The 25,408-nt window shown below is 46.0% G+C and overlaps 1 protein-coding gene across 4 annotated transcripts in view; it reads right to left on the reverse strand.

The window, feature by feature from the left end:
- SMG9 (SMG9 nonsense mediated mRNA decay factor) overlaps window positions 1-25,408 on the reverse strand; it is a 52,857-nt gene that overhangs the window by 15,573 nt on the left and 11,876 nt on the right. For 3 of the 4 annotated variants that reach the window (XM_063942514.1, XM_063942512.1, XM_063942513.1), the window contains 10 exons: window positions 24,698-24,772; window positions 23,316-23,541; window positions 22,594-22,691; window positions 21,465-21,577; window positions 19,238-19,349; window positions 6,431-6,526; window positions 5,898-5,983; window positions 2,781-2,887; window positions 2,080-2,187; window positions 1,558-1,683 (listed from right to left, as the gene is read on the reverse strand). In XM_063942514.1, coding sequence (XP_063798584.1) covers window positions 1,558-1,683; window positions 2,080-2,187; window positions 2,781-2,887; window positions 5,898-5,983; window positions 6,431-6,526; window positions 19,238-19,349; window positions 21,465-21,577; window positions 22,594-22,691; window positions 23,316-23,541; window positions 24,698-24,772 — 1,147 coding nt within the window. The remainder of the gene's footprint in view (window positions 1-1,557; window positions 1,684-2,079; window positions 2,188-2,780; window positions 2,888-5,897; window positions 5,984-6,430; window positions 6,527-19,237; window positions 19,350-21,464; window positions 21,578-22,593; window positions 22,692-23,315; window positions 23,542-24,697; window positions 24,773-25,408) is intronic. The other variant, XM_063942515.1, reaches the window with a different exon arrangement.

Below are 25,408 nucleotides of genomic sequence, written 5' to 3' on the forward strand. Positions count from 1 at the left end.
AGCTCTATGGAGTGTACGGCTTATTGTGGTCACATGCGCAGATACACCAGTCTCTGCCGTGGAACTCTGCAGCTCCTTTAAGGTTACCTTTGGTCTCTGTGCTGCCTCTCTGATTAATGTCCACCTTGCCCGGTCTGTGAGTTTTCGGTGGCTGGCCCTCTCTTGGCAGGTTTCTTGTGGTACCATGTTCTTTCCATTTGAAGATGATGGATTTGATGGTGCTCCGGGGGCTTATCAAAGATTGGGATATTTTTATTTATTTTTTATAACCGAACCCTGACTTGTACTTCTCAACAACTTTGTCCCTGACTTGTTTGGAGAGCTCCTTGGTCTTCATGGTGTGATGCCTCTTGCTTAGTGGTGTTGAAGCCTCTGGGGCCTTTCAGAAAAGGTGTGTTTATACTGACAGATCATGTGACACTTAAGGTGGAAATCATCTCACTAATTATGTGACTTCTGAAGATAATTGGTTGCACCAGAACTTTTGAGGGGCTTCATAGCAAAGGGGGTGAACACATAGGCACATGCCAATTTTCAAATGTTTATTTATAACAATTAAAAAAAAAGAGAAATAATGAAATGACAGGTTGTAATGTAACAAAGTAGGTAAAAAGCCAAGGTGTGGGGTGTGGGGTGGGTGGGTGGGGTGTGTGTGTGTGTGTGTGTGTGTGTGTGTGTGTGTGTGTGTGTGTGTGTGTGTGTGTGTGTATATATATATATATATATATATATATATATATATATAAATAAAAAGAGTTTATATTTCTATGAAGCAGTGAAAACAGTGGTGAAGTGAGGCAGTGGAGAACTTGCCCATGGCAACCAATCAGCTTTGAAGTAACATTCTTCAAGTGCATTCTATAAATTGATATGTAACAGCTGATTGGTTGACTGACTGGTTCACTTCTCCAACCTTTTCACTGCTACATACATCTACCCCTATGTGTTTTACAAACACACAATTCTACAAAACATGCAGTCATACCATTATGTTTGGCTATGTACACACAAATACATGTAAAGAGGCTATTTTACTTTGGGTGACTCATTAGGGCAAAATAAGAAATCCTATAAATGAAATACACATGTGCATTTCATACGGATGCAACACAATAACCTCACTGAACTGACCAACACCAAAAAAGCTATAGTGACAGGTTTAGGCGTTACATAAACGTATGACTTTCGGCCCTTGCTATAAGCATAAGAGAATAACTACTGTAATAATATGTTATATTTCCAAATCCTTTGCAGCCACTGATCCTAAAAATCTAAGTACCACTGATGCACTAGCTAATCATTGCATCAGGTGACCTTTCATTTTCGAGGACATCCTCTTAGCATTATGGAGGCCTTAAAAGTCATTAAAAACCTGCGACGGTTTTCTTGAATTCAATAATTGGAGCATCTTAGCCTCTGCTGACATGGAAATGTACTGTTTATTTGTAACACATCTCAATAATGTTCTAAAACTATATAACTTGTTTCAGAGTCCTCTGTTTTACTTCCCTACACTGTGCAGGCCCTAATCTGGCGGAGATCTGGACGGCCAAGTACCTGCTCTGGAGACGGCTTCATCTGCATCATTCTCCATGGCCGGGATCAGGAATAAATTCACCTCTGATTCCAGGAAGTCATACGGTAACCCGGGGAAAATGTTACAGTCCAGCATGGAGAGAGTGCCTACGGCAGATTACAGAGACGATCAGTACATTGTACAGCTGATGTTTATCAAGTCATGAGCAAACTACACATACAAACAATAATGGTCTGTGTGTTGCTCTAATATCTGCAAGATTTACTTTCAAGTACTACGTTTCATTGAACGGATGATTTCCAAGCTGTCCTGCTAAATCAAAGGCCAAATAAAGGAAATCCCTAAGTACTGTTTACGTAATGTGTAGATTCGGGGTTCTTAACTCATTAACACAAAACATGGGTAGCCATATAGAATGTGGTTGCTGTTAGCCTCTTTATTAATGATCTATACTATAAAATTAGTGAGCAAATGATTGGCTATACTACTAGTTGAGAACTGAACGCCATTTTCCTGTAGCCTAGCCATGGATGAGAGGGTACCTTTGAAACGCAGACGTGAATGAAGCATAAGCTTTTCAATCACCGTGTGCATCTGCTTCAGGCTCCGGGGACAGAAATCCTCCCGCTTGGCTTTATTCTGGATGAACACTGAAAGACAAGGCATTCAATGTAAGGACAGGTATTACTGCAACAAAGACAAAGGCATCAAACATAGATGGACGAAAACTGAAATACGGGAAGGTTTTTTTGTGGTTTAGAAATAAAAGTAAAATAATAATTTATTCAGTGATCATTATAGTTTTGAAGTGTCCCTACAGGTCTAGAGTAACTCTCTTTATGGACGACAGTAGCGCCACCTGCAGGATAAAACAAGCAGAGCATAAAGAAAAGCTTTCAGTGGGGAGCAAAGAAAAATACAATAGAAGTTTTGGCACATAAAGAAAGTGCGATAAGACAATGAAATGGGAGATTTGTTCCCCCAATAAACATATAGAGAAACCTGTATAACAGACACAAATCAGCCACCAGAGGGGATAAACTAAGTCTTTGCTGTAAGTTTTTATGCTGAGGTTGACACTGAAAGGACAGACAAGCTAGACAGAGCGTCCGCTCACGTGTACAACTGACTTCAGGGTAATGTATTATGAACTCTGAGTCTTCACAGCACCTACTTATAGAAAGGGGTCCTCAGAACCTTGGTCGCCCTGCTATGAATAATACCACTGGGATGTGTGACTCACCCACGTGGGGGTAGTACTCGATGCCTTCGTCTGCCCCCGATGAGCCGCTGGACTCGTGGCTGGGAGACGGTGTCGATGGTTTCAGCATCTCCGCTGTCTGCAGGAACCTGCCAATTGAGGAAAACCAGTATCATAAATGTGTAACAATTTCACAGGCAGCAATATTTACTTATACATGGTATTGTGTCATTTGTGGCTCATGAAGTCTAAAATCAGCCTCTTGTCACTCAGATACGTATACACTGACTGGTCCACAGTTTAACCGTCACTGCCACGGATGTTATGTCCTTGCAGCAATACTGTATGGTGGCCAAGTACATAATCCTTTAATCCTTAGGTCATGAACTGTTGCTGCCAAATCTACATGCATGAATGACCAAGAGGATGTGTTGTCTGAATCAGACTGGGGGGACGAGGTGGTTTTGGCGTGAGACAAATCTTTTAAAAAAGCTCTTTATGTTCTCTGAACACCAAATGGAACAGAGGATTTGGCACACTGGTATCACAGTTACATAAGTTGCTGAAACATGCTTAGAGATGACATCTGTGACTGACCCTCTATGTTAACTACAGGCTAATCAGAAAATGTGCCCCCCTCATTCACCTGGAAGAGACTTTATGGCTCCAGTGAATAGCGTGCCAATAGAGATCCCTCCTAAACCCTCCTCTATGTCTGGACGGGATGCTGTTAATATCCCGGCTGTCAGTATCCCAGCGTTCAGGATCCCGACGCCGGAATCCTGACAGCCGAGAATGGCAACAGCCTCACCAGGGCTATTCCCACTCATGGGTGTCCAAGATGCCCATAAAGTGGGAATAGAACTGTGGCGAACGCAGCGAGCCACCGTGCACGCAGTGTGGCGAGCGCAGCAAGCCTGCAAAGGGACTCCTAGCACTTGCACCGCTGCCATCATTATGGCGGGCGGGATGCCACTGTCGGGAAATTAACAGCCGGCACCCTGTCCGTTGGGATTTCCTATCCAACCCGTCTGTACTATAGATCAGTGATAAGCACTGGGGTGGAGCGGTGTCTGGAGGAGGATGGACAGAGTGCTGCTAGGTATACTATTAGCATACTGTGACCAATGCACTATAGATCAGTGATAAGCACTGGGGTGGAGCGGTGTCTGGAGGAGGAGGGACAGAGTGCTGCTAGGTATACTATTAGCATACTGTGGCCAATGCACTATAGATCAGTGATAAGCACTGGGGTGGAGCGGTGTCTGGAGGAGGAGGGACAGAGTGCTGCTAGGTATACTATTAGCATACTGTGGCCAATGCACTATAGATCAGTGATAAGCACTGGGGTGGAGCGGTGTCTGGAGGAGGAGGGACAGAGTGCTGCTAGGTATACTATTATCATACTGTGGCCAATGCACTATAGATCAGTGATAAGCACTGGGGAGGAGCGGTGTCTGGAGGAGGATGGACAGAGTGCTGCTAGGTATACTATTAGCATACTGTGGCCAATGCACTATAGATCAGTGATAAGCACTGGGGAGGAGCGGTGTCTGGAGGAGGATGGACAGAGTGCTGCTAGGTATACTATTAGCATACTGTGGCCAATGCACTATAGATCAGTGATAAGCACTGGGGGGAGCGGTGTCTGGAGGAGGAGGGACAGAGTGCTGCTAGGTATACTATTAGCATACTGTGACCAATGCACTATAGATCAGTGATAAGCACTGGGGTGGAGCGGTGTCTGGAGGAGGAGGAGGAGGGACAGAGTGCTGCTAGGTGTACTATTATCATACTGTGGCCAATGCACTATAGATCAGTGATAAGCACTGGGGTGGAGCGGTGTCTCGAGGAGGAGGGACGGAGTGCTGCTAGGTATACTATTAGCATACTGTGACCAATGCACTATAGATCCGTGATAAGCACTGGGGTGGAGCGGTGTCTGGAGGAGGAGGGACAGAGTGCTGCTAGGTATACTATTAGCATACTGTGACCAATGCACTATAGATCAGTGATAAGCACTGGGGGGGAGCAGTGTCTGGAGGAAGATGGACAGAGTGCTGCTAGGTATACTATTAGCATACTGTGGCCAATGCACTATAGATCAGTGATAAGCACTGGGGGGGAGCAGTGTCTGGAGGAGGATGGACAGAGTGCTGCTAGGTGTACTATTATCATACTGTGACAATGCACTATAGATCAGTGATAAGCACTGGGGTGGAGCGGTGTCTGGAGGAGGAGGGACAGAGTGCTGCTAGGTATACTATTAGCATACTGTGGCCAATGCACTATAGATCAGTGATAAGCACTGGGGTGGAGCAGTGTCTGGAGGAGGAGGGACAGAGTGCTGCTAGGTGTACTATTATCATACTGTGACAATGCACTATAGATCAGTGATAAGCACTGGGGTGGAGCGGTGTCTGGAGGAGGAGGGACGGAGTGCTGCTAGGTATACTATTAGCATACTGTGGCCAATGCACTATAGATCAGTGATAAGCACTGGGGTGGAGCGGTGTCTGGAGGAGGAGGGACGGAGTGCTGCTAGGTATACTATTATCATACTGTGGCCAATGCACTATAGATCAGTGATAAGCACTGGGGAGGAGCGGTGTCTGGAGGAGGATGGACAGAGTGCTGCTAGGTATACTATTAGCATACTGTGACAATGCACTATAGATCAGTGATAAGCACTGGGGAGGAGCGGTGTCTGGAGGAGGAGGGACAGAGTGCTGCTAGGTATACTATTAGCATACTGTGGCCAATGCACTATAGATCAGTGATAAGCACTGGGGGGGAGCAGTGTCTGGAGGAGGATGGACAGAGTGCTGCTAGGTGTACTATTATCATACTGTGACAATGCACTATAGATCAGTGATAAGCACTGGGGTGGAGCGGTGTCTGGAGGAGGAGGATGGACAGAGTGCTGCTAGGTATACTATTAGCATACTGTGGCCAATGCACTATAGATCAGTGATAAGCACTGGGGTGGAGCGGTGTCTGGAGGAGGAGGGACAGAGTGCTGCTAGGTGTACTATTAGCATACTGTGACCAATGCACTATAGATCAATGGTAAGCACTGGGGGGGAGGAGGATGGACAGAGTGCTGCTCTGTATACAGTGTGGTCGCTACATGTAGACAAGTCACATAAATCATCTCACCGGTACAAGTTGAAGTCGGTGAACCAGTCCTGGACAACGATGACCAAGTGACACACCGTGAAAAGGAAAGCTGCCATCTGTAATGACTGCAGGTAAAGAATTGGAGTAAGACAGGGCATTACACAAACAACATGGCAGCGTAATAAGATAACATATGATTGCATTTAATCTTTAAACGCTTCAGCCACTAGCAAAGGACACTAGCTAGTAATCTACGGTAAGCAGAAAGCAGCCATGGGCAGACAAATGCAAATATACATATAGCCAAATTCTGTGGTTAAAAAAAATGCCAAATTGTTTACAGAAATTACTTTGGCTACAAAAGAAACACCTTTTAATGAAAGTACTTCCATTCAGTGCATTCTGAGCAGATGTAGCCTATTTGAAAAGGGACGTCAGTGCCTCGCGCCTCAGTGAGGTCACTGGTACCTCTGGAATCTCTCCACTGTGGTTATGTGACGAGTAAAAAACGTTACATTACATGGCATGCCGTCGTACTGTCCTTATCAGTCTTATTCAGTACGTAGTCTCACCTGCATCTCCACATAGGTGTGTGGGAGATTGTATTCAGGAGGTAACTTCCGGTCATTATTTATCAAATGATCCAATATCGCAGGACTCAGAATGGGCTGAAAGTAAACAGAGACTTGTTTGCAACAAGTAATTGTGCTGTATTCAGAATGTAGAATGTCAAGCTGTCTATCTGATGTTATCTCTGCCTTCCATTAGGAGGGTTCTACCTTCAGACATCCCCTCACTGGTCTCCATAGTCTCCAAGAAGACTTCCGGCTGCTGTAGAACTACACATGCGAGCATGCCCTGACAGTTTTGGACATGCTTAAAAAGTTTTGCAAGGCATGCTGGTATGTGTAGTTCAACAGCAGCTGGAGAGCCATTTATTGCCCACCGCTGTTCTAGGGCTTTAATAAAAGCAGGTGCCAGGAGGAAATGTGAGAACCCTACCTGCCTCTATTCCCAGGTTATTAAACGTGGTCCTCAAGGCAACCTAACAGTCCAGGTTTTAAGGCTACCATGCATAAGCAGCACGGGCGACTTGACTAGCACCTAAGTTTGATTTAACCATCTGTGATTAAACATGGATATCCTTAAAACCAGGCCTGGTAAGAGTGCACTGTAAACCCTGCTCGGTTTTTGCTCTGCTCTGTTCGTCTGAGGTTGAAGATACTTTGGATGACAGTCTATAAGAACAGGTATATTCATTTTCATTATAAGGAATTAAAAATAGGATTTTGGTATTTACCAGGTAAATCTTTTTCTTTGAATCCATAGGGGGCACTGGAGTACTCTTGGGATATGGACGGTGTTAGCAAGGACTGGGCACTGAATACTCAAATTTCAGTAACTCTCCTCCCCTCCATACTCCCAGAATACCAGTGTTTTTTCCTGAGGCGAACAGGATAGAGAGGATGAACAATGGAGAATTACCTATAATATTATAACATAACGGACAACAATAAAGTTGACACATAACGTAACTGACAACTAACCAGTTGACACCATAACCGATAAATCGGTGAGAATGTGTTACCATAAGATCCCCTGAACTTACCACAACCAGGTAAAACTGCTCTGGGTGGGCGTCCAGTGCCCCCTATGGATTCAAAGAAAAGGATTTACCTGGTAAGTACCAAAATCCTATTTTCTTTTTCATCCACTAGGGGTCACTGGAGTACTCTTGGGACGTACCAAAGCTTCCCTCGTGGGCGGGAGAGCTGTTTGGCACCTGTAACACTAGGCGGGCAAAGCTAGATGCTGATGCCGCAAACGTATTAACTTGTAAAAGCGCACAAACGTGTGCACTGATGACCATGTAGCCGCACGGCAATTCTGCGTCGTAGACACCCCACGACCAGCTGCCCCTGAAGTTTCCACAGAACGTGTGGAAAGAGCTATTACTGATGTAGGCGGCTGTAACCTAGCATGAAGGTAAGCCTGACGTATGGTCAGTATAATCCATCTGGATAAGGTCTGCTTAGAAACTGGCCAACCCATTTTGGCATTATCATAGAGAACAAACAACGTATCCGTCTTACGAACTGTAGACGTTCGGGATACATAAACGCGTAATGCGCGTACCACATCCAAAGTTCCAGACTGTCCTGTTAACACAGGAACTACTATTGGTTGATTGATGTGAACATATGACACTACCTTTTGGCAGAAAGCGGGATTCGTACGAAGCTCCGCTCTGTCATCATGAACCACTACAAACAGTGGCTTGCATGCCAATGCACCCAAATCTGAAACACGCCTTGCTGAAGCTAAGGCTAGGAGAAAAAATCGTTTTCCAAGTGAGAAACTTTATATCCACTTGTTGTAAGGGTTCAAAATATGAAGACTGTAAGAAATCTAAAACCAGATTCAAGTCCCATGGCGCTGTAGGTGGAATGAATGGAGGCTGTACCCTGAGGACACCTTGCAGAAAAGGTGTGTGAGACGGCAATAGAGCCAATCGTCTTTGAAAATAATTTGACAAAAGCAGATACCTGCACCTTTAGTGTAGATAAAAGCAGTCCTCCATCTGACCCCGTCTGTAGAAATAACAAAAGACGGGATAACTTGAAAGATGATGTCGGAAACTTCCGAGCTTCACACCAACCTATATAGGCACGCCAAATCCTGTAATAATGAGCTGTCGTAACTGGATTTCTAGCACGTAACATGGTTGTTATAACCGATAGTGGAATGCCCTCTCTTCTTAAGAGGGCGGTCTCAACAGCCACCCCGTCAAAAGCAGCCGCACTAAATCGGGGTAAAGGAATGGAACCTGTCGTAACAGGTCCGGACGTAACGGAAGCTGCCAAGGATCGTCTGCGAGTAGTCCGCGGAGATCCGAGAACCATGCTCTCCGAGGCCAATGAGGCGCCACTAGTATGACTGTGGCGGACTCTCGTTTGATCCGTTTTAGCAACAGAGAGAGCAGCGGAAACGGTGGAAACAGAAACCCGAGGCTGTACGGCCACGCAATCGTGAGAGCATCCACTGCCACTGCCTTTGGATCTCGCGTTTTGGACACATACTGGCTTTTGGTGATTGTGGCGAGAAGTTATCAGGTCCACTTGAGGGTAACCCCACCTCTGGACCAACATGTGAAACACTTCTGGATTTAATGCCCATTCTCCTGGATGAAAATCCCGATGGCTGAGATCATCCGCCTCCCAGTTGTCCAATCTCGTAATGAACACTACCGCCAATATCACTTGGTGATGTTCGGCCCAATTGAGGATTCAAGCTACTTCCCGCATTGCCATGCGGCTTCTCTTTCCCCTTTGTTTATTGACGTACGCGACCGCCATTGCGGTGTCTGACTGCACTTGGACCGTCTGAGACCGAAGCAAGTGCAGTACTTGTCGTAGCACATTGTAAATTGGTCGGAGTTCTAGGACATTTATAGACCGCAATCTGTCGTGATCCTCCCAGAGACCCTGGAGCTGACAATTTTGAACTACAGCTCCCCAACCTCTGAGACTCGCGTCTGTGATTAGCACTATCCAATTCCAGATGCCTAAACGAGTTCCTGCAGTTAGATTGTGTACTTGGAGCCACCAGAGTACAGAAACTCTGGCCCGTGGAGACAACCTCACCCTCTAGTGAAACTGCAGATGCGAGGCCGACCACTGTGCGAGCACATGCAGTTGAAAAGGAAGTGAGTGAAATCTTCCGAATAGAAGCGCTTTGAAAGCCGCCACTATTGTGCCTAACAGGCGAATGCACAAACATACCGAGGCTTGAGCACTAATCGTACCAGATGACTAATAGTCTGTACTTTCTGTTCTGGTAGACAAATTCCTCGATCTACCGTATCGAGAATCATTCCTAGGAAATGAAGTTGTTGAGACGGAATCCGACGTGAGTTCTTGAACATGACAAACCAACCGTGCTGAACCAGCACATTGTACCTTAGCAACACATGTTGAAGGCGCATTTGGTTGAGACGGAGCTTTGATGAGCAAATCGTCTAAGTACGGAACTATTATCACTTACAGGAATATGAGATGAGCCATCAAAACATACATCACTTTGGTGAATACCCTAAGCGCTGACGAGATGGCAAACGGTAGAGCCTGAAACTGATAATGGATCTGCCGTATTGCAAACGCAAGAACCTCTGAAGAGGTGGCCAAATCGGAATGTGTAAGTACGCATCCTCGAGATCCAGCGCAATCATGAATTCCTGTGACTCTAAACCTGCAAGTACTGTCCGCAGAGATTCCATCTTGAATCTGTAGTAAGTATGCAATCTTTGCCTGACCAAGCCATCCGGCTTTGGTACCACAACAGACTGGAATAATAACCGTGACCTTGTTGGTGTACAGGGACCAGAATCAAAACTGCTGACTCCAGCAGAGAGTGAATGGCAATTTACCGAACCGCCCTTCCTACACAGGCAGTCCTGTGTTAAAAAACCGCAGAGGCGGTAGACTGCTTTTAACACTAAATTGCGGTTCCACCCATCTGTGGATATCTGCAACCATGCCAAATGAAACGTCTGAAGGCGTGCTCCCACAACTGGAGCACCGAGATGGGCTGGGAGCCCGTCATGCCACTGGCTTGCCGGTGACCGTAGCGTCCGGACGACTGGCGTTGGTTTGTTGAAAACCACGTCCTCGACCTCGCCTACCAGGCGTGGCTGTTTGTCTACCACGGCCTCGAAAGGGCTGAGGTCTAAAGGATTCGAACGCTGGTCCAGAGTATCCCGTGAAAAATACCTTTGTCCAAATCAGGACCAAACAACCTTCGCATAAGGTAATGCTTCTATTCTTCTCTCAACCTTTGCCTCCGCCTGCTAAGGACGCAGCCAAAGCGCTTGTCGTGCCACAACGAGTGACACTGAAAGGCGAGAACTGACTAGGCTGACGTCCGTAGAAGCTGTACTTAGATAATCAGCAGCTTCGCAGATTTGATCAGCGAGAAGCATAAGGTGGACGTTTTGTAGGGCGGACCTGAGTCCTGTTATCCAGACAAGCAACGCCGTAGTTACCCAAATGCCAACCAAACACGGTCGAAGCAACACCCCTGCTGCTGTATACAGCGACTCTAGCATAGCTCCCATGGAGATGTCACTGACTTTAGAAACGGGTAACTAGACCGAAATCGGCGAGGTTTCGAAACCTGTGTATCAGGATCCTATTAACATCTTATTTAGAGATTCCACGCTGGAGATCTGTGGCCTTAGTAAAGACCACCTTATAAATTGTCAGAGCCTCTTAAGTCCCTGTAAACTTCAGAGTCTGACGCACCCACACTATCTGACTGCTGGTCTTCTAACATTCATCTTGCGCAGTTAGGCCTGGCATAGAATCGTCAGGATTGCAACATAGCAGAAACTGGGAATTTATAAGGCAAATGAAAACTATCTTTGCAAAATAGGAGATGAAAATAAGAATTTACTTACCGATAATTCTATTTCTCGGAGTCCGTAGTGGATGCTGGGGTTCCTGAAAGGACCATGGGGAATAGCGGCTCCGCAGGAGACAGGGCACAAAAAAGTAAAGCTTTACTAGGTCAGGTGGTGTGCACTGGCTCCTCCCCCTATGACCCTCCTCCAGACTCCAGTTAGGTACTGTGCCCGGACGAGCATACACAATAAGGGAGGCATTTTGAATCCCGGGTAAGACTCATACCAGCCCCACCAATCACACCGTACAACTTGTGATCTAAACCCAGTTAACAGTATGACAACAGAAAGGGCCTCTTAAGATGGCTCCTTAACAATAACCCGAATTAGTTAACAATAACTATGTACAAGTATTGCAGATAATCCGCACTTGGGATGGGCGCCCAGCATCCACTACGGACTCCGAGAAATAGAATTATCGGTAAGTAAATTCTTATTTTCTCTATCGTCCTAAGTGGATGCTGGGGTTCCTGAAAGGACCATGGGGATTATACCAAAGCTCCCAAACGGGCGGGAGAGTGCGGATGACTCTGCAGCACCGAATGAGAGAACTCCAGGTCCTCCTTTGCCAGGGTATCAAATTTGTAAAATTTTACAAACGTGTTCTCCCCCGACCACGTAGCTGCTCGGCAGAGTTGTAATGCCGAGACCCCTCGGGCAGCCGCCCAAGATGAGCCCACCTTCCTTGTGGAGTGGGCTTTTACAGTTTTAGGCTGTGGCAGGCCTGCCACAGAATGTGCAAGTTGAATTGTGTTACAAATCCAACGAGCAATCGACTGCTTAGAAGCAGGTGCGCCCAACTTGTTGGGTGCATACAATATAAACAGCGAGTCAGATTTTCTGACTCCAGCCGTCCTTGCAATGTATATTTTTAAGGCTCTGACAACGTCCAACAACTTGGAGTCCTCCAAGTCGCTAGTGGCCGCAGGCACCACAATAGGTTGGTTCAGATGAAATGCTGATACCACTTTAGGGAGAAAATGCGGACGAGTCCGCAGTTCTGCCCTATCCGAATGGAAGATTAGATAAGGACTTTTATAAGATAAAGCCGCCAATTCAGATACTCTCCTGGCAGAGGCCAGGGCTAGTAACATAGTCACTTTCAATGTGAGATATTTCAAATCCACCTTTTTCAATGGTTCAAACCAATGGGATTTGAGGAATCTAAAACTACATTTAGATCCCACGGTGCCACCGGAGGCACCACAGGAGGCTGTATATGCAGTACTCCCTTGACAAAAGTCTGGACCTCAGGGACAGAGGCCAATTCTTTTTGGAAGAATATTGACAGGGCCGAAATTTGAACCTTAATGGATCCCAATTTGAGACCCATAGATAATCCTGATTGCAGGAAATGTAGGAAACGACCCAGTTGGAATTCCTCCGTCGGAACCCTCCGATCCTCGCACCACGCTACATATTTTCGCCAAATGCGGTGATAATGTTTCACGGTGACTTCCTTCCGTGCCTTAATCAAGGTAGGAATGACTTCTTCTGGAATGCCTTTCCCTTTTAGGATCTGGCGTTCAACCGCCATGCCGTCAAACGCAGCCGCGGTAAGTCTTGAAAAAGACAGGGACCCTGCTGTAGCAGGTCCCTTCTCAGAGGTAGAGGCCACGGTTCGTCCGTGAGCATCTCTTGAAGTTCCGGATACCAAGTCCTTCTCGGCCAATCCGGAACCACTAGTATTGTTCTTACTCTTCTTTGCCGTATGATCTTCAATACCTTTGGTATGAGCGGCAGAGGAGGAAACACATACACTGACTGGTACACCCAAGGAGTTACCAGTGCGTCCACAGCTATTGCCTGTGGATCTCTTGACCTGGCGCAATATTTGTCCAGTTTCTTGTTGAGGCGAGACGCCATCATGTCTACAATTGGTCTTTCCCAACGGTCTATTAACATGTTGAAGACTTCTGGATGTAGACCCCACTCTCCCGGATGAAGATCGTGTCTGCTGAGGAAGTCTGCTTCCCAGTTGTCCACGCCCGGGATGAACACTGCTGACAGTGCTATCACGTGATTCTCCGCCCAGCGAAGAATCTTGGCAGCTTCTGCCATTGCACTCCTGCTTCTTGTGCCGCCCTGCCTGTTTACATGGGCGACCGCCGTGATGTTGTCCGACTGAATCAACACCGGCTTTCCTTGCAGGAGAAGTTCCGCCTGGCTTAGAGCATTGTAGATTGCTCTTAGTTCCAGAATGTTTATGTGAAGAGACTTTTCCAGACTCGTCCATACTCCCTGGAAGTTTCTTCCTTGTGTGACTGCTCCCCAGCCTCTCAGGCTGGCGTCCGTGGTCACCAGGATCCAATCCTGAATGCCGAATCTGCGGCCTTCTAATAGGTGAGCCTTCTGCAACCACCACAGAAGTGACACCCTTGTCTTTGGTGACAGGGTTATTCGCAGGTGCATCTGCAGATGCGACCCTGACCATTTGTCCAACAGATCCCTTTGGAATATTCTTGCATGGAATCTGCCGAATGGAATTGCTTCGTAAGAAGCCACCATTTTTCCCAGGACTCTTGTGCATTGATGTACTGACACTTTTCCTGGTTTTAGGAGGTTCCTGACCAGATCGGATAACTCCTTGGCTTTTTCCTCTGGAAGGAAAACCTTTTTCTGAACCGTGTCCAGAATCATTCCTAGGAACAGCAGACGAGTTGTCGGGATTAAATGGGATTTTGGAATATTCAGAATCCACCCGTGTTGTCTTAGCACCTCTTGAGATAGTGCTAAAGCTGTCTCCAGCTGTTCTCTGGACCTTGCCCTTATTAGGAGATCGTCCAAGTATGGGATAACTAATACGCCTTTTCTTCGAAGAAGAATCATCATCTCGGCCATTACCTTGGTAAAGACCCGAGGCGCCGTGGACAATCCGAACGGCAGCGTCTGAAACTGATAGTGACAGTTTTGAACAATGAACCTGAGGTACCCCTGGTGTGCGGGGTAAATCGGAACGTGTAGATACGCATCCTTGATGTCCAAGGATACCATAAAGTCCCCTTCTTCCAGGTTCGCTATCACTGCTCTGAGTGACTCCATCTTGAACTTGAACTTTTTTATGTAGAGGTTCAAGGACTTCAGATTTAGAATAGGCCTTACCGAGCCATCCGGCTTCGGTACCACAAATAGAGTGGAATAATACCCCTTTCCTTGTTGTAATAGGGGTACTTTGACTATCACCTGCTGAGCGTACAGCTTGTGAATGGCTTCCAACACCCTCTCCCTTTCGGAAGAGACGGTTGGTAAGGCAGACTTCAGGAAACGATGAGGAGGATCCGTCTCTAATTCCAACCTGTACCCCTGAGATATTATCTGCAGGATCCAGGGGTCTACCTGCGAGTGAGCCCACTGCGCGCTGTAATTTTTGAGACGGCCCCCCACTGTCCTGGGAAGGAGCTGCCTGTTGGTGTCTCTTCCCTCTTCCTCTGCCTCGTGGCAGATACGACAAGCCCTTTGCTCTCTTATTTTTGTAGGAGCGAAAAGGCTGCGGTTGAAAGGTCGGTGCCTTTCTCTGTTGGGGAGTGACTTGAGGTAAAAAAGTGGATTTCCCGGCAGTAGCCGTGGCCACCAAGTCTGATAGACCAACTCCAAATAACTCCTCCCCTTTATACGGCAAAACCTCCATGTGACGTTTTGAATCCGCATCGCCTGTCCACTGTCGTGTCCATAAGGCTCTTCTGGCTGAAATGGACATAGCACTCATCCGAGATGCCAGTGTGCAAATATCCCTCTGTGCATCACGCATATAGATAAATGCATCCTTTATTTGTTCTAACGACAGTAAAACATTGTCCCTATCTAGGGTATCAATATTTTCAATCAGGGATTCTGACCAAACTACTCCAGCACTGCACATCCAGGCAGTTGCTATAGCTGGTCGTAGTATAACACCTGCATGTGTGTATATATTCTTTTGAATAACTTCCATCTTTCTATCTGATGGATCCTTAAGTGCGGCCGTCTCAGGAGAGGGTAACGCCACTTGTTTGGATAAGCGTGTGAGCGCCTTGTCCACCTTAGGGGGTGTTTCCCAGCGCGCCCTAACCTCTGGCGGGAAAGGGTATAATGCCAATAACTTTTTTGAAATTATCAACTTTTTATCAGGAGCAACCCACGCTTCATCACACACGTCATTTAATTCTTCTGATTCAGGAAAAACTGTTTGTAGTTTTTTCACACCATACATAATACCCTGTTTTACGGTATCTGTAGTATCAGCTAAATGTAACGTCTCCTTCATTGCCAAAATCATATAACGTGTGGCCCTACTGGAAAATACGTTTGAATTTCTACCGTCGTCACTGGAATCAGTGCCCGTGTCTGGGTCTGTGTCGACCGACTGAGGCAAAGGGCGTTTTACAGCCCCTGACGGTGTTTGAGGCGCCTGGACAGGCATTAATTGATTGTCCGGCCGCCTCATGTCCTCAACTGACTGTTTAAGGGAAGATAAACCATCACGTAATTCCACAAATAAAGGCATCCATTCTGGTGTCGACCCCCTGGGGGGTGACATCTGCATATTTGGCAATTGCTCCGCCTCCACACCAATATCGTCCTCATACATGTCGACACCACGTACCGACACACACCGCAAACTCACAGGGAATGCTCTAATGAAGACAGGACCCACTAGCCCTTTTGGGGAGACAGAGGGAGAGTCTGCCAGCACACACCACAAAGCGCTATATATACAAGGGATATCCTTATATTAAGTGCTCCCTTATAGCTGCTTTAATATATATATATATAGCCATTAATGTGCCCCCCCTCTCTGTTTTACCCTGTTTCTGTAGTGCAGTGCAGGGGAGAGACCTGGGAGCCGTTCTGACCAGCGGAGCTGTGACAGAAAATGGCGCCGTGTGCTGAGGAGATAGGCCCCGCCCCTTTTTCGGCGGGTTCTTCTCCCGCTATTTTTCCAGTCAGGCAGGGGTTAAATATCTCCATATAGCCCCTATGGGCTATATGTGAGGTATTTTTAGCCTTGTATAAGGTTTATATTTGCCTCTCAGAGCGCCCCCCCCCAGCGCTCTGCACCCTCAGTGACTGCCCAGTGAAGTGTGCTGAGAGGAAAATGGCGCACAGCTGCAGTGCTGTGCGCTACCTTATGAAGACTGAGAAGTCTTCAGCCGCCGGTTTCCGGACCTCTTCACGCTTCAGCATCTGCAAGGGGGTCGGCGGCGCGGCTCCGGGACCGGACTCCACGGCTGGGCCTGTGTTCGATCCCTCTGGAGCTAATGGTGTCCAGTAGCCAAGCAGCAAATCCACTCTGCATGCAGGTGAGTTTACTACTTTCCCCCTAAGTCCCACGTTGCAGTGATCCTGTTGCCAGCAGGACTCACTGTAAAGAAAAAAACCTAAACTAAACTTTCTCTAAGCAGCTCTTTAGGAGAGCCACCTAGATTGCACCCTTCTCGTTCGGGCACAAAATCTAACTGGAGTCTGGAGGAGGGTCATAGGGGGAGGAGCCAGTGCACACCACCTGACCTAGTAAAGCTTTACTTTTTTGTGCCCTGTCTCCTGCGGAGCCGCTATTCCCCATGGTCCTTTCAGGAACCCCAGCATCCACTTAGGACGATAGAGAAATGAGAGTATAAAATATACTGTGCATGTGGTAGACCTCACCGGGAACCCACTGGTACAGACATTGCAGTGAAACAACTTTTCCGTCTTTGCTGGTGACTGACTTATTATGTAACCAGACAAATAAATAGACAAAGACAAACCAATTCCACCTCAGTAAAATTGTCAAAGTGCAGTGCACGTGGCCAGACTATAAGAAACCTGATGCAAAAATTCCTACCAACACCCCTGCGCCATCCGGTGGAGCAGTGTTGTAGGACAGGAACGTTCTGGAAAAGAAACAGAAAGTATGATTAAAATGGCCTCCAGCCATGTGCTTATAGTCAAAGAACATATAGCATAATTTGTTACATGACCATATATACATACATACAGTATTTTATATACATTTCCTATGGTATAACATTGTCTATGGTATAACAAGTGCTACACGAATGCATATATAACACAATGCAGCCCTTCTTTAGCATAGGCTGTCTATTGCTGCTGCTGTGGCATAATCTCTCCCCCCTGCAGCTGCGCTACAAGTAATAGGGACAGGGAAACTCCTGACTGCCCAGCATGAGCCCACTAGTTACTAGAGGGCTGTTTTACAGGGACAGACCGCGGCAGCAGTGTGCACTGTCCGCGGTCTGAGTGATCAGAGGTGCCGGCATCCTCCCCCCCCTGCTACCCTTAGTGTGTGCAGGGAGCGCTGGCAGTGCTGAGCTGCCGGCCGTTATTGAGACCGACCGCGGCAGCAGTGAACGCTGTCCGCGGTCTGAGGGAGCAGTTACCTTCCCCTAAGCGACGGAGCATCCGGCCGTTACAGGGACAGACCGCGTCAGCACTGAACGCTGTCCGCGGTCTGATTGCATTACAGGCAGGGAGCGATGAGAACGGTGCTTGCAGCGGCCGTCCAGCGCGTCCCTCTGAGCGGCGCCAGGACTAGGGGAGCTGATAACAGCGGTGGCGGGGACGGAGCAGCGGCTCGGGCGACGCACATAGCAGTACCCCCACACGGCGGGGCGGCAGCGTGAGCTGACCGCCCCTGTCATAAATACCTGGGTTCCTGTGCTCTGACGGGGCTTCTACAGCAAGCTCCGTTCGGCAGCCTCAGCTGAAGGTAGCTGATGTACTTGGACTCTGACGGGGCTTCTTCCAGCAAGCGCCGTCCAGTCCTTTCTGCAGCCTCAGCTGTTGTTAGCTGAGCTGCTTGTGGCTGTGAGGGGGCTCCTTTGTGAGGCCCGACACGCCAAGAGCTGCACGCAGCAGCTTCTGTAATCCCGGACCCAGAGCTTTTGTGTAAGCTTGGAAGGGATTGTAATGTATAAAAAAGAAAAACAAAAATGTTTAAAAGTAAAAAATGTATGTCCCCCTCTGGAGGTCCACACTTGTGCTTCCTGTCCATGTGAGCACCGAAAAAACACTGGTATTCTGGGAGTATGGAGGGGAGGAGAGTTACTGAAATTTGAATATTCAGTGCCCAGTCCTTGCTAACACCGTCCATATCCCAAGAGTACTCCAGTGACCCCTAGTGGATGAAAAAGAAATAAGTGTCTCACATTAACATTAATCAAAGGTTGTACATTACCAAGCTGGACAGTATAAATAACGTAACTGGTGTAAGGTGAGGAATAGGTAATCCAGCTAGATTTAGTTATTTTACACCGTTATAGAGCAGTGCGCTACAGCACCGTCTCATATGCTGCATACAAACCGGGCACTAGGACCTGGAGGCAAGGTGAGGTCCGACCTGATGACATCACCACCAGGCTACTGAGCATGTGCACCGAGCGCTATCTTCACTGTGTAGAGTGTCACAGAACTTGGCTCCCATAGGCGAGACCATACACCATTGTCATAGCCACTGCTGGATACTACTATTAACCCCTGCATTACCACTGTTACCTGTTGATAAAGCCTGGTAAAGGACTCTCTGTGTGGCCTAACAGTCACTTTCACATCCACCATGCACCTATTGTGATCAACCCCAATATTATGTATCACTATATATATTAGGAGGGGTGTGCAATGTGCCAGTTACTCAAATAAGTGCAGTTTCCGCTTTTTGACCTATACCAGATGCCGGTAGGACTATGTCCTACAGGCGTGGGAGGAGTCTCAGCTCACAGCAATTGAATGGTAAGGGAAGAGACCCCACCTGAATGCTACATACAGTTTGCAATAACAGGTCATCAAAAAGGTAGATATGAAATTGCACATACAAGGAGAAAACAGGTAACAAAATGTCACATGGACGACATTTATTAGGCCGTGTAATGTGATAAATGGGGGCACTATCATCCTGCACTGAGTAGTCTCCTGAGTCAGCCTATCTGATGCATTCCTTCCTCACCTGTGTGTCCAGGTAGATAATCCTCTCTTGGCTGATGAAGAAGTCGATGCCACTTGTCTGGTTCCCAGCTCTCTCCCTCACCTCTTGGCTCTGCATCCTGAAGACGTATGACCTGGAAGCAACCAAAGGGAGATTAACCAAACGACATATACATAGGATGGACTGGGTCACCAATTCATTCTTATTTTGCAGACAAAATAAGTTTCTGGACCAATTAAAACATTATAAAAGTTTGATTATGTAGAACTTGCAATTTAATAAGACCATCTGTGGCATTGTTTCCTAGGGAATGAGGATGGAGCTGCCACCACCATCTTTTCTGTCACTGTAATATCCGGAACTAGTCTGACATTCCAGGAAGCATCTACTCTGCAACCACATCCCACACAGCTGCATGTGCCAACACAGACTGTGTGACAATTTGATAAGTGTGCCAACACAAACTATGTGACAATTTGATAAGAGTAAATCATAGAAGGGATTCATTTTTCTTTTACTTGTATAACCTGTATCCCTGTAATATATCATGAAAGCAACCGGGTTTACTTGGCCTCCAAGGCCTATTCATTCTACATCTGACCACACATGAATTGCTTGTGTTGCACAGCAACTATATCACAGGCATGCTGCAATTCTGCACCAAAAATACACACAAAATCCCCAAAACCTGCAGCGTATGTCTTTATGTATCCTGATTTCCACGAATTATCTGTTTGATTGGCTTCAATTTCTTATTTTTAAAGAAATATTGATGCCTGTGTCTCCCTAAGGTCACTGAAGAAATCTCCAGGGAAAACCATTTATTTCCAATATGGAAATTGCTTGGAGCCAAATACTGAAATACCATCAATTTATCTTCATACTACTACCAGGTGCCGGAGGCTGATTTTTCTTGCTGCCTTATCTTTGGGATAATGGACAAACACGAACACTTGCCAAAAGAAAGTAAATTCAGTTATAGTTAGTCACAGTATATTTTTCGTTTTTGGGGATCTATTGTTCATTATAGTTTACCGCAATGTATACGCTGTAAATGGAGGCTTTTATTGAGGGATGAAGCCTATATTTATGATTTGGAAAAATAAAATGTTAAAATATAGGATTATGAAACACCAGCCTGGACACTACTGTTGTCCTAGAGGGAGTGATACTGTGTTTGATTAGCTGCCAGTTACGGGGAAGCTTCCTGCAATGGCTTATGTAAAAAAAAATACCCTAAAAATGAATACACCTTGTTTTTCTAAAAACACATTATTAGCGCTAATTGTATGTACAGTCTGGTACTCTATAAGAGAGTGTAGTTCATAGTCTAATGGGGTAGTACTTAAAAACAGGTTTCAGATTTGCTAGTCTACTTCTTTCATACGGTATCAGAGCCGGCCCTAACCAATATGATGCCCTAGGCAAGATTTTGGCTGGTGCCCGCTAGCACCACCGCTAGTTCCACCTCGGACCCTGCATCCCTTTCCCAGCACCATCACCCCTCACCCATAGTAGTTCCCATTTTTGGTGCTCCTATCCCCTATATTTTAAATAGGAACAGTGTACACATTCAGCGCACAGCCCAAAAAGGGGTGTGTTCTTGCTGGGAAGGGGCATGGCCACACATTAGTACTCCAATTCAAATTACACCACACAGTACTGCAACTCTGCTCATATTTTATCATGCGATAGTGTCCCTTATTCACGTTACATCACACAGTATTGGACCTTATTTACATTACACCACACCATATTGCTCTTTATTCACATTAGCCCACACAGTAGTGCCCTTTCTATATGTTACACCACACAGTAGAGCACCTTATACACATAATGCTGCACATTAGTAATGCCTTTATACACATAATCTAACACAGTAATGCACCTTACACATATGACAAACATTATTAATGTCCTTATAAACATACACTGTAGCTGTATCTGCATACAAAATGCTACATTACAGTGATTTCCAGGAAAAAAACGTAACGTAACATTTCATATGCAGATACAGCCAGTCACACACACAATATAGGCATGCTGCATATCATTTTAATCAGCATAAGCTGCTTGTGCCCCTAAGCACGTCAAATGCCCTAGGCATTTGCCTAGTTTGCCTATGCCTAGCGCCGGCTCTGTATGGTATGGGACAAGCTGAGCTTCTCCTGGTCACGTCTGCTGTAACACAGAGACAGGAATACAGACAGTGACCCATGCAATCGCTGGTACATAGCGGAATCCTCACCTCTGATCATCATCTGGAGAGTTAGCTGACAGAAGAGACATCACTGTGGATTTCCCAGTGCCCTGCAATCCGAGGACCCCGACCACGAGAACGTCGGTCTGATCCAGCAAAAACTGAAACAGGAAAACATTTTTGGGTATCACGATCGTCCCGGTGCCGCACATCAAATATTGGGCGACTAGCGTATACTGCAGCTATATATATATATATCTGTATCTACATCAATCTGAAATGGCTGATAAGAGAGAACTATCGCTTTCTCTCAGCAGTGTAGCAAATGCAAAGGTGTTGTCCTATATTTCAAGTTCTTCTAAGGTATGGAAAGAGTATACACGCCCACTATATGACTGTCTAATGAGGTCTTTTTATACTGCGCGTCTTCTAGTTTCCGTTTAGTGGATCTTTATGATCCCCCTCTCTGTAAGGGGATCCGGTCTTTAGGTCAACTGCACTTAGGTCGACCACTATTGGTCGACAAGCATTATGTAGCAATAGTCTCTAGGTTGACATGGAAAAAGGTTGCAATGGAAAAAGGTCGCCATGAGTTTTTCACATTTTTTTTCATTTCTTGAACTTTTTCATACTTTACGATCCACGTGGACTACGACTGGGATTAGTAACCTGTGCTAAGCGCAGTGAGGCACCTTACACAAAGCATGGCGCGCAAAGCGAGGGGACACGGTGCACTAATTGGGGTTCCCGGTCATTTTGCAAAGAAAACGACACCCAAAAAAAAAATATGTCAAAAACTCATGTCGACCTTGTTCATGTTGACCAATGACCGTGTCGACCTATTTCAGGCGTCGACCTAGTCACTGTCGACCAACAGTGGTCGACCTAATGACTGTCAACCCTATGATCCACATCCCTCTGTAAGTAGCTTTCACACCCAAAAAAAAAAAAAGTCAACTTGATTACTGATCAATCATTTTACAATCTCATCGGGAAATCTTTTTACGCCAATTGTCACAGTATTTCAGTATTTTATTTATTCACATCCAAATGCAGGTCTCCAATAGGATACGACAACTATGCCTGAAACGTACATCAGAAAAGATCCCCCTATGACTAGCCAGCACAATGAGCTAGCTCCATGCTTCTGAGCTGACTAGTCAGGAGACATCCCTACCTCGATGGCACTGTCACACCAGTTCATGTATTCATCCACCAGCTTGATGCTGTGTTTCATCTTCTGCGGAGGCATTAACTTTGCCTGGCCGAGCACAGCTGTAAGGATGCAAAGGAAACTGATGAAACCATTAAGTGATAAACTCCCAGGGGTGGACAACCCTGGTCCTCGAGAGCTACCAACAGGTCATGTTTTCCAGGCCACCTGTGGATCTGTAGAATGAGTCGGTTAGGAATGAATGCACCACGTTTGAAAGTTAGTAATGACGACACCTGTGCATCAGGTAGGAGTTCTGGAAAACATGAACTGATAGTAACTCTCGAGGACCGGGTTGGCTACCCCTGGCACCAATGCCAAATTCGCAAATTTACAATTAGAAACATTCTCATCTTTTCAGGCTGTGCAACAAAGGGATTTATATAATGACTGAAGTGCAAAATCCTATCTAGAAGAGCAGAATGTAAACATCCATTTATCACAACCCCCTACAAATCTTTGTAGGCAGACTTTAGCAGAATAAGTAAGTAGGACCGACTGCGGAGCATCGGGAATAAGCAGTCAATGGAAGGAATCTTACGCCATACATTTAAGAGGCATTGGGTAAAGAAACTGCAATGTCCTATAAGGATATTGTGTCATCTGAAGTTGTCATTATGGGGCATTCGTTAAAAGCTAGCTGAACTATAGCTTACAATGCCACCCTGCGAGTAACCAGCACTTACGATCCACATTACCCCCGGCACTGGCGGAAGCGCCCATTCCTCGGTTCTGTATCTGATACACTGGCTGCGTGGGGCGCTGCCCTTCTTTCTCCACCTTTGCGGAAGCCGCAGTGGGTGTTAGGCTTGTACCCTCTGCAGCTGGGGCTGGCTTTGGCTCCTCCCTGGCCTTCATTAGTACAATAGGCTTCTCAAGAGCGGCCAGGGCTGGAGTCAGGGTCGTCTTTGGCTTAAAAAAAAAAAAAAAAAAGAAGGAGAGAAAAAAAAAATAAGTAGAAATTTGAATAAACATAGAACACACACAATGATTGCATTAAAAAAAAAAAAAAAAAACACTCGAGAATGGTCTAAAATAGTGAATGGAATGTCACGCGAGTTTTTAAACATTTTTATAACTGAATATTACTCAACTCTGGTGTCCGAGATATTTCAACTTCTGATGCAAGAAGTTTGCGCCAACTCAACTCAAAATATCAAGCAGGAAAGCCAATAACAATAAGGAACATACAATGTAAAGGGCCCCATACACTAGAACAATATGTCTAGAGGCTGAAGTCGGGGCGATTTCCCTTGAACTCTCCCAGAAGCGGTTCCATACGATTCGGTACATTTTGCATGCGATATATCGCATGTGATCCCAGCCATGCCTGCGGGAACCGACATATCACGAGTGCAGCACCAGCGATCTAGGGAATCCGATCCGAAGCTCATGGGGCATCGGATCGGATACACAGCGAAAATGCCCGATTTCACCCAATATATCGTCCCGAACTGGACTGAAATCGGGCATAATCGCTCTAGTGTATGGGGCCCTTAACGTCCTATTCCATGGCGGCAGGACTATTTGTGATTGTTATTTATTTATTTGTTAAATGGAATCTAGTACCAAAATCTATAAAACACAATTTTTTGTTTAGGTTAATAAGCAAAACAGAAATCTGTAACAAGTTCTTAAACATCACAATCCTATATAATAAAAAGGCTAACCCTGCTCCTCACCACAATGGGGGTGAATTCAAGTGTTGTGTTCGCCGGTGGTCACTAGATGGCGCACATTGGAGCACGTCAAGTGTTGCCCCGTTCAGGTGCACACAGCTACCAGTGCTGACATTACTCTTATGCTGTTCCGTCATTTTGATGAGCTGGTAACTAGTAATAATATAATCCTTACACGGGCTGTAGCGAATCTCAAGTTTAGGATTATATACAATCCTAATAAAATACAACAACAAACCTAACCAATGCCAGAACCAGTGACCGAAAACAGCGGTTCTCTCCCTGCCGTTTGTATAATGAAAACTCAAGTTTTACATCATGTACTGCCTTATCTTAAAATGCGCAACGACAACTTGTCCTAGGAGCGTTGCGAGACTCCCGTCACTTACACGCTCAGTGGCTGGTTTAGCCAGGATGATTGGGGTCTTCTGCATGGTGTATCCACAGTTATCATCATTCCCATCCTGAGCAAGATAAAAAGGTCTTATGATGTTGGATTCGGTTATTCCTTTGCAAGAGGTATAATAGTAAAGAACAAATGTCTGAGCTCTGGCGACACCTCCTGGTAACACTGCGTAACACACACAAGCCTTGTGGTACAATAAAGTTTGAGTCACAATAAGGGACTACGGCAGCGGTCCTCAAGGCACCCTATAATAGTGGATCACAGTACAGGTTTTAAGGTTATCTATACTTGAGCGTAGGTAGTTAAATCAAGCTGACTGAGGTACTATAAAAGCCACCTGTGTTCAAGGATGGTCATCCTTAAAACCTGGACTGTTACAGTGCCTTGAGAACAGAGTTTGTGAACCACTGAGCTACATTGATTACTGGTGAAGGTAAACACTGAAATCATAGAGGAGTTCAGACTTTTCTTGCCTTTAGGTTTACCTATAATAGTTTGTAAATGGCTCAGAGCGAGCCAAAAATTATCTGATTGTTCTAACGAATAAAACATATAGCAGATAACGTAAGTAAGAGAAATCTATAAAATAAGCACGGTCTTTCGCAATTCACTTTACAACCCCTCTTGACCCGCTAGGTCCCGCATGACTTTGCTAGCGTCTGGCGTCTTTTTACCCAAATATGGGGGTCATTCC

The sequence above is a fragment of the Pseudophryne corroboree genome, chromosome 10, assembly GCF_028390025.1.
Source record: "Pseudophryne corroboree isolate aPseCor3 chromosome 10, aPseCor3.hap2, whole genome shotgun sequence".
Taxonomy (NCBI): Eukaryota; Metazoa; Chordata; class Amphibia; order Anura; family Myobatrachidae; genus Pseudophryne; species Pseudophryne corroboree.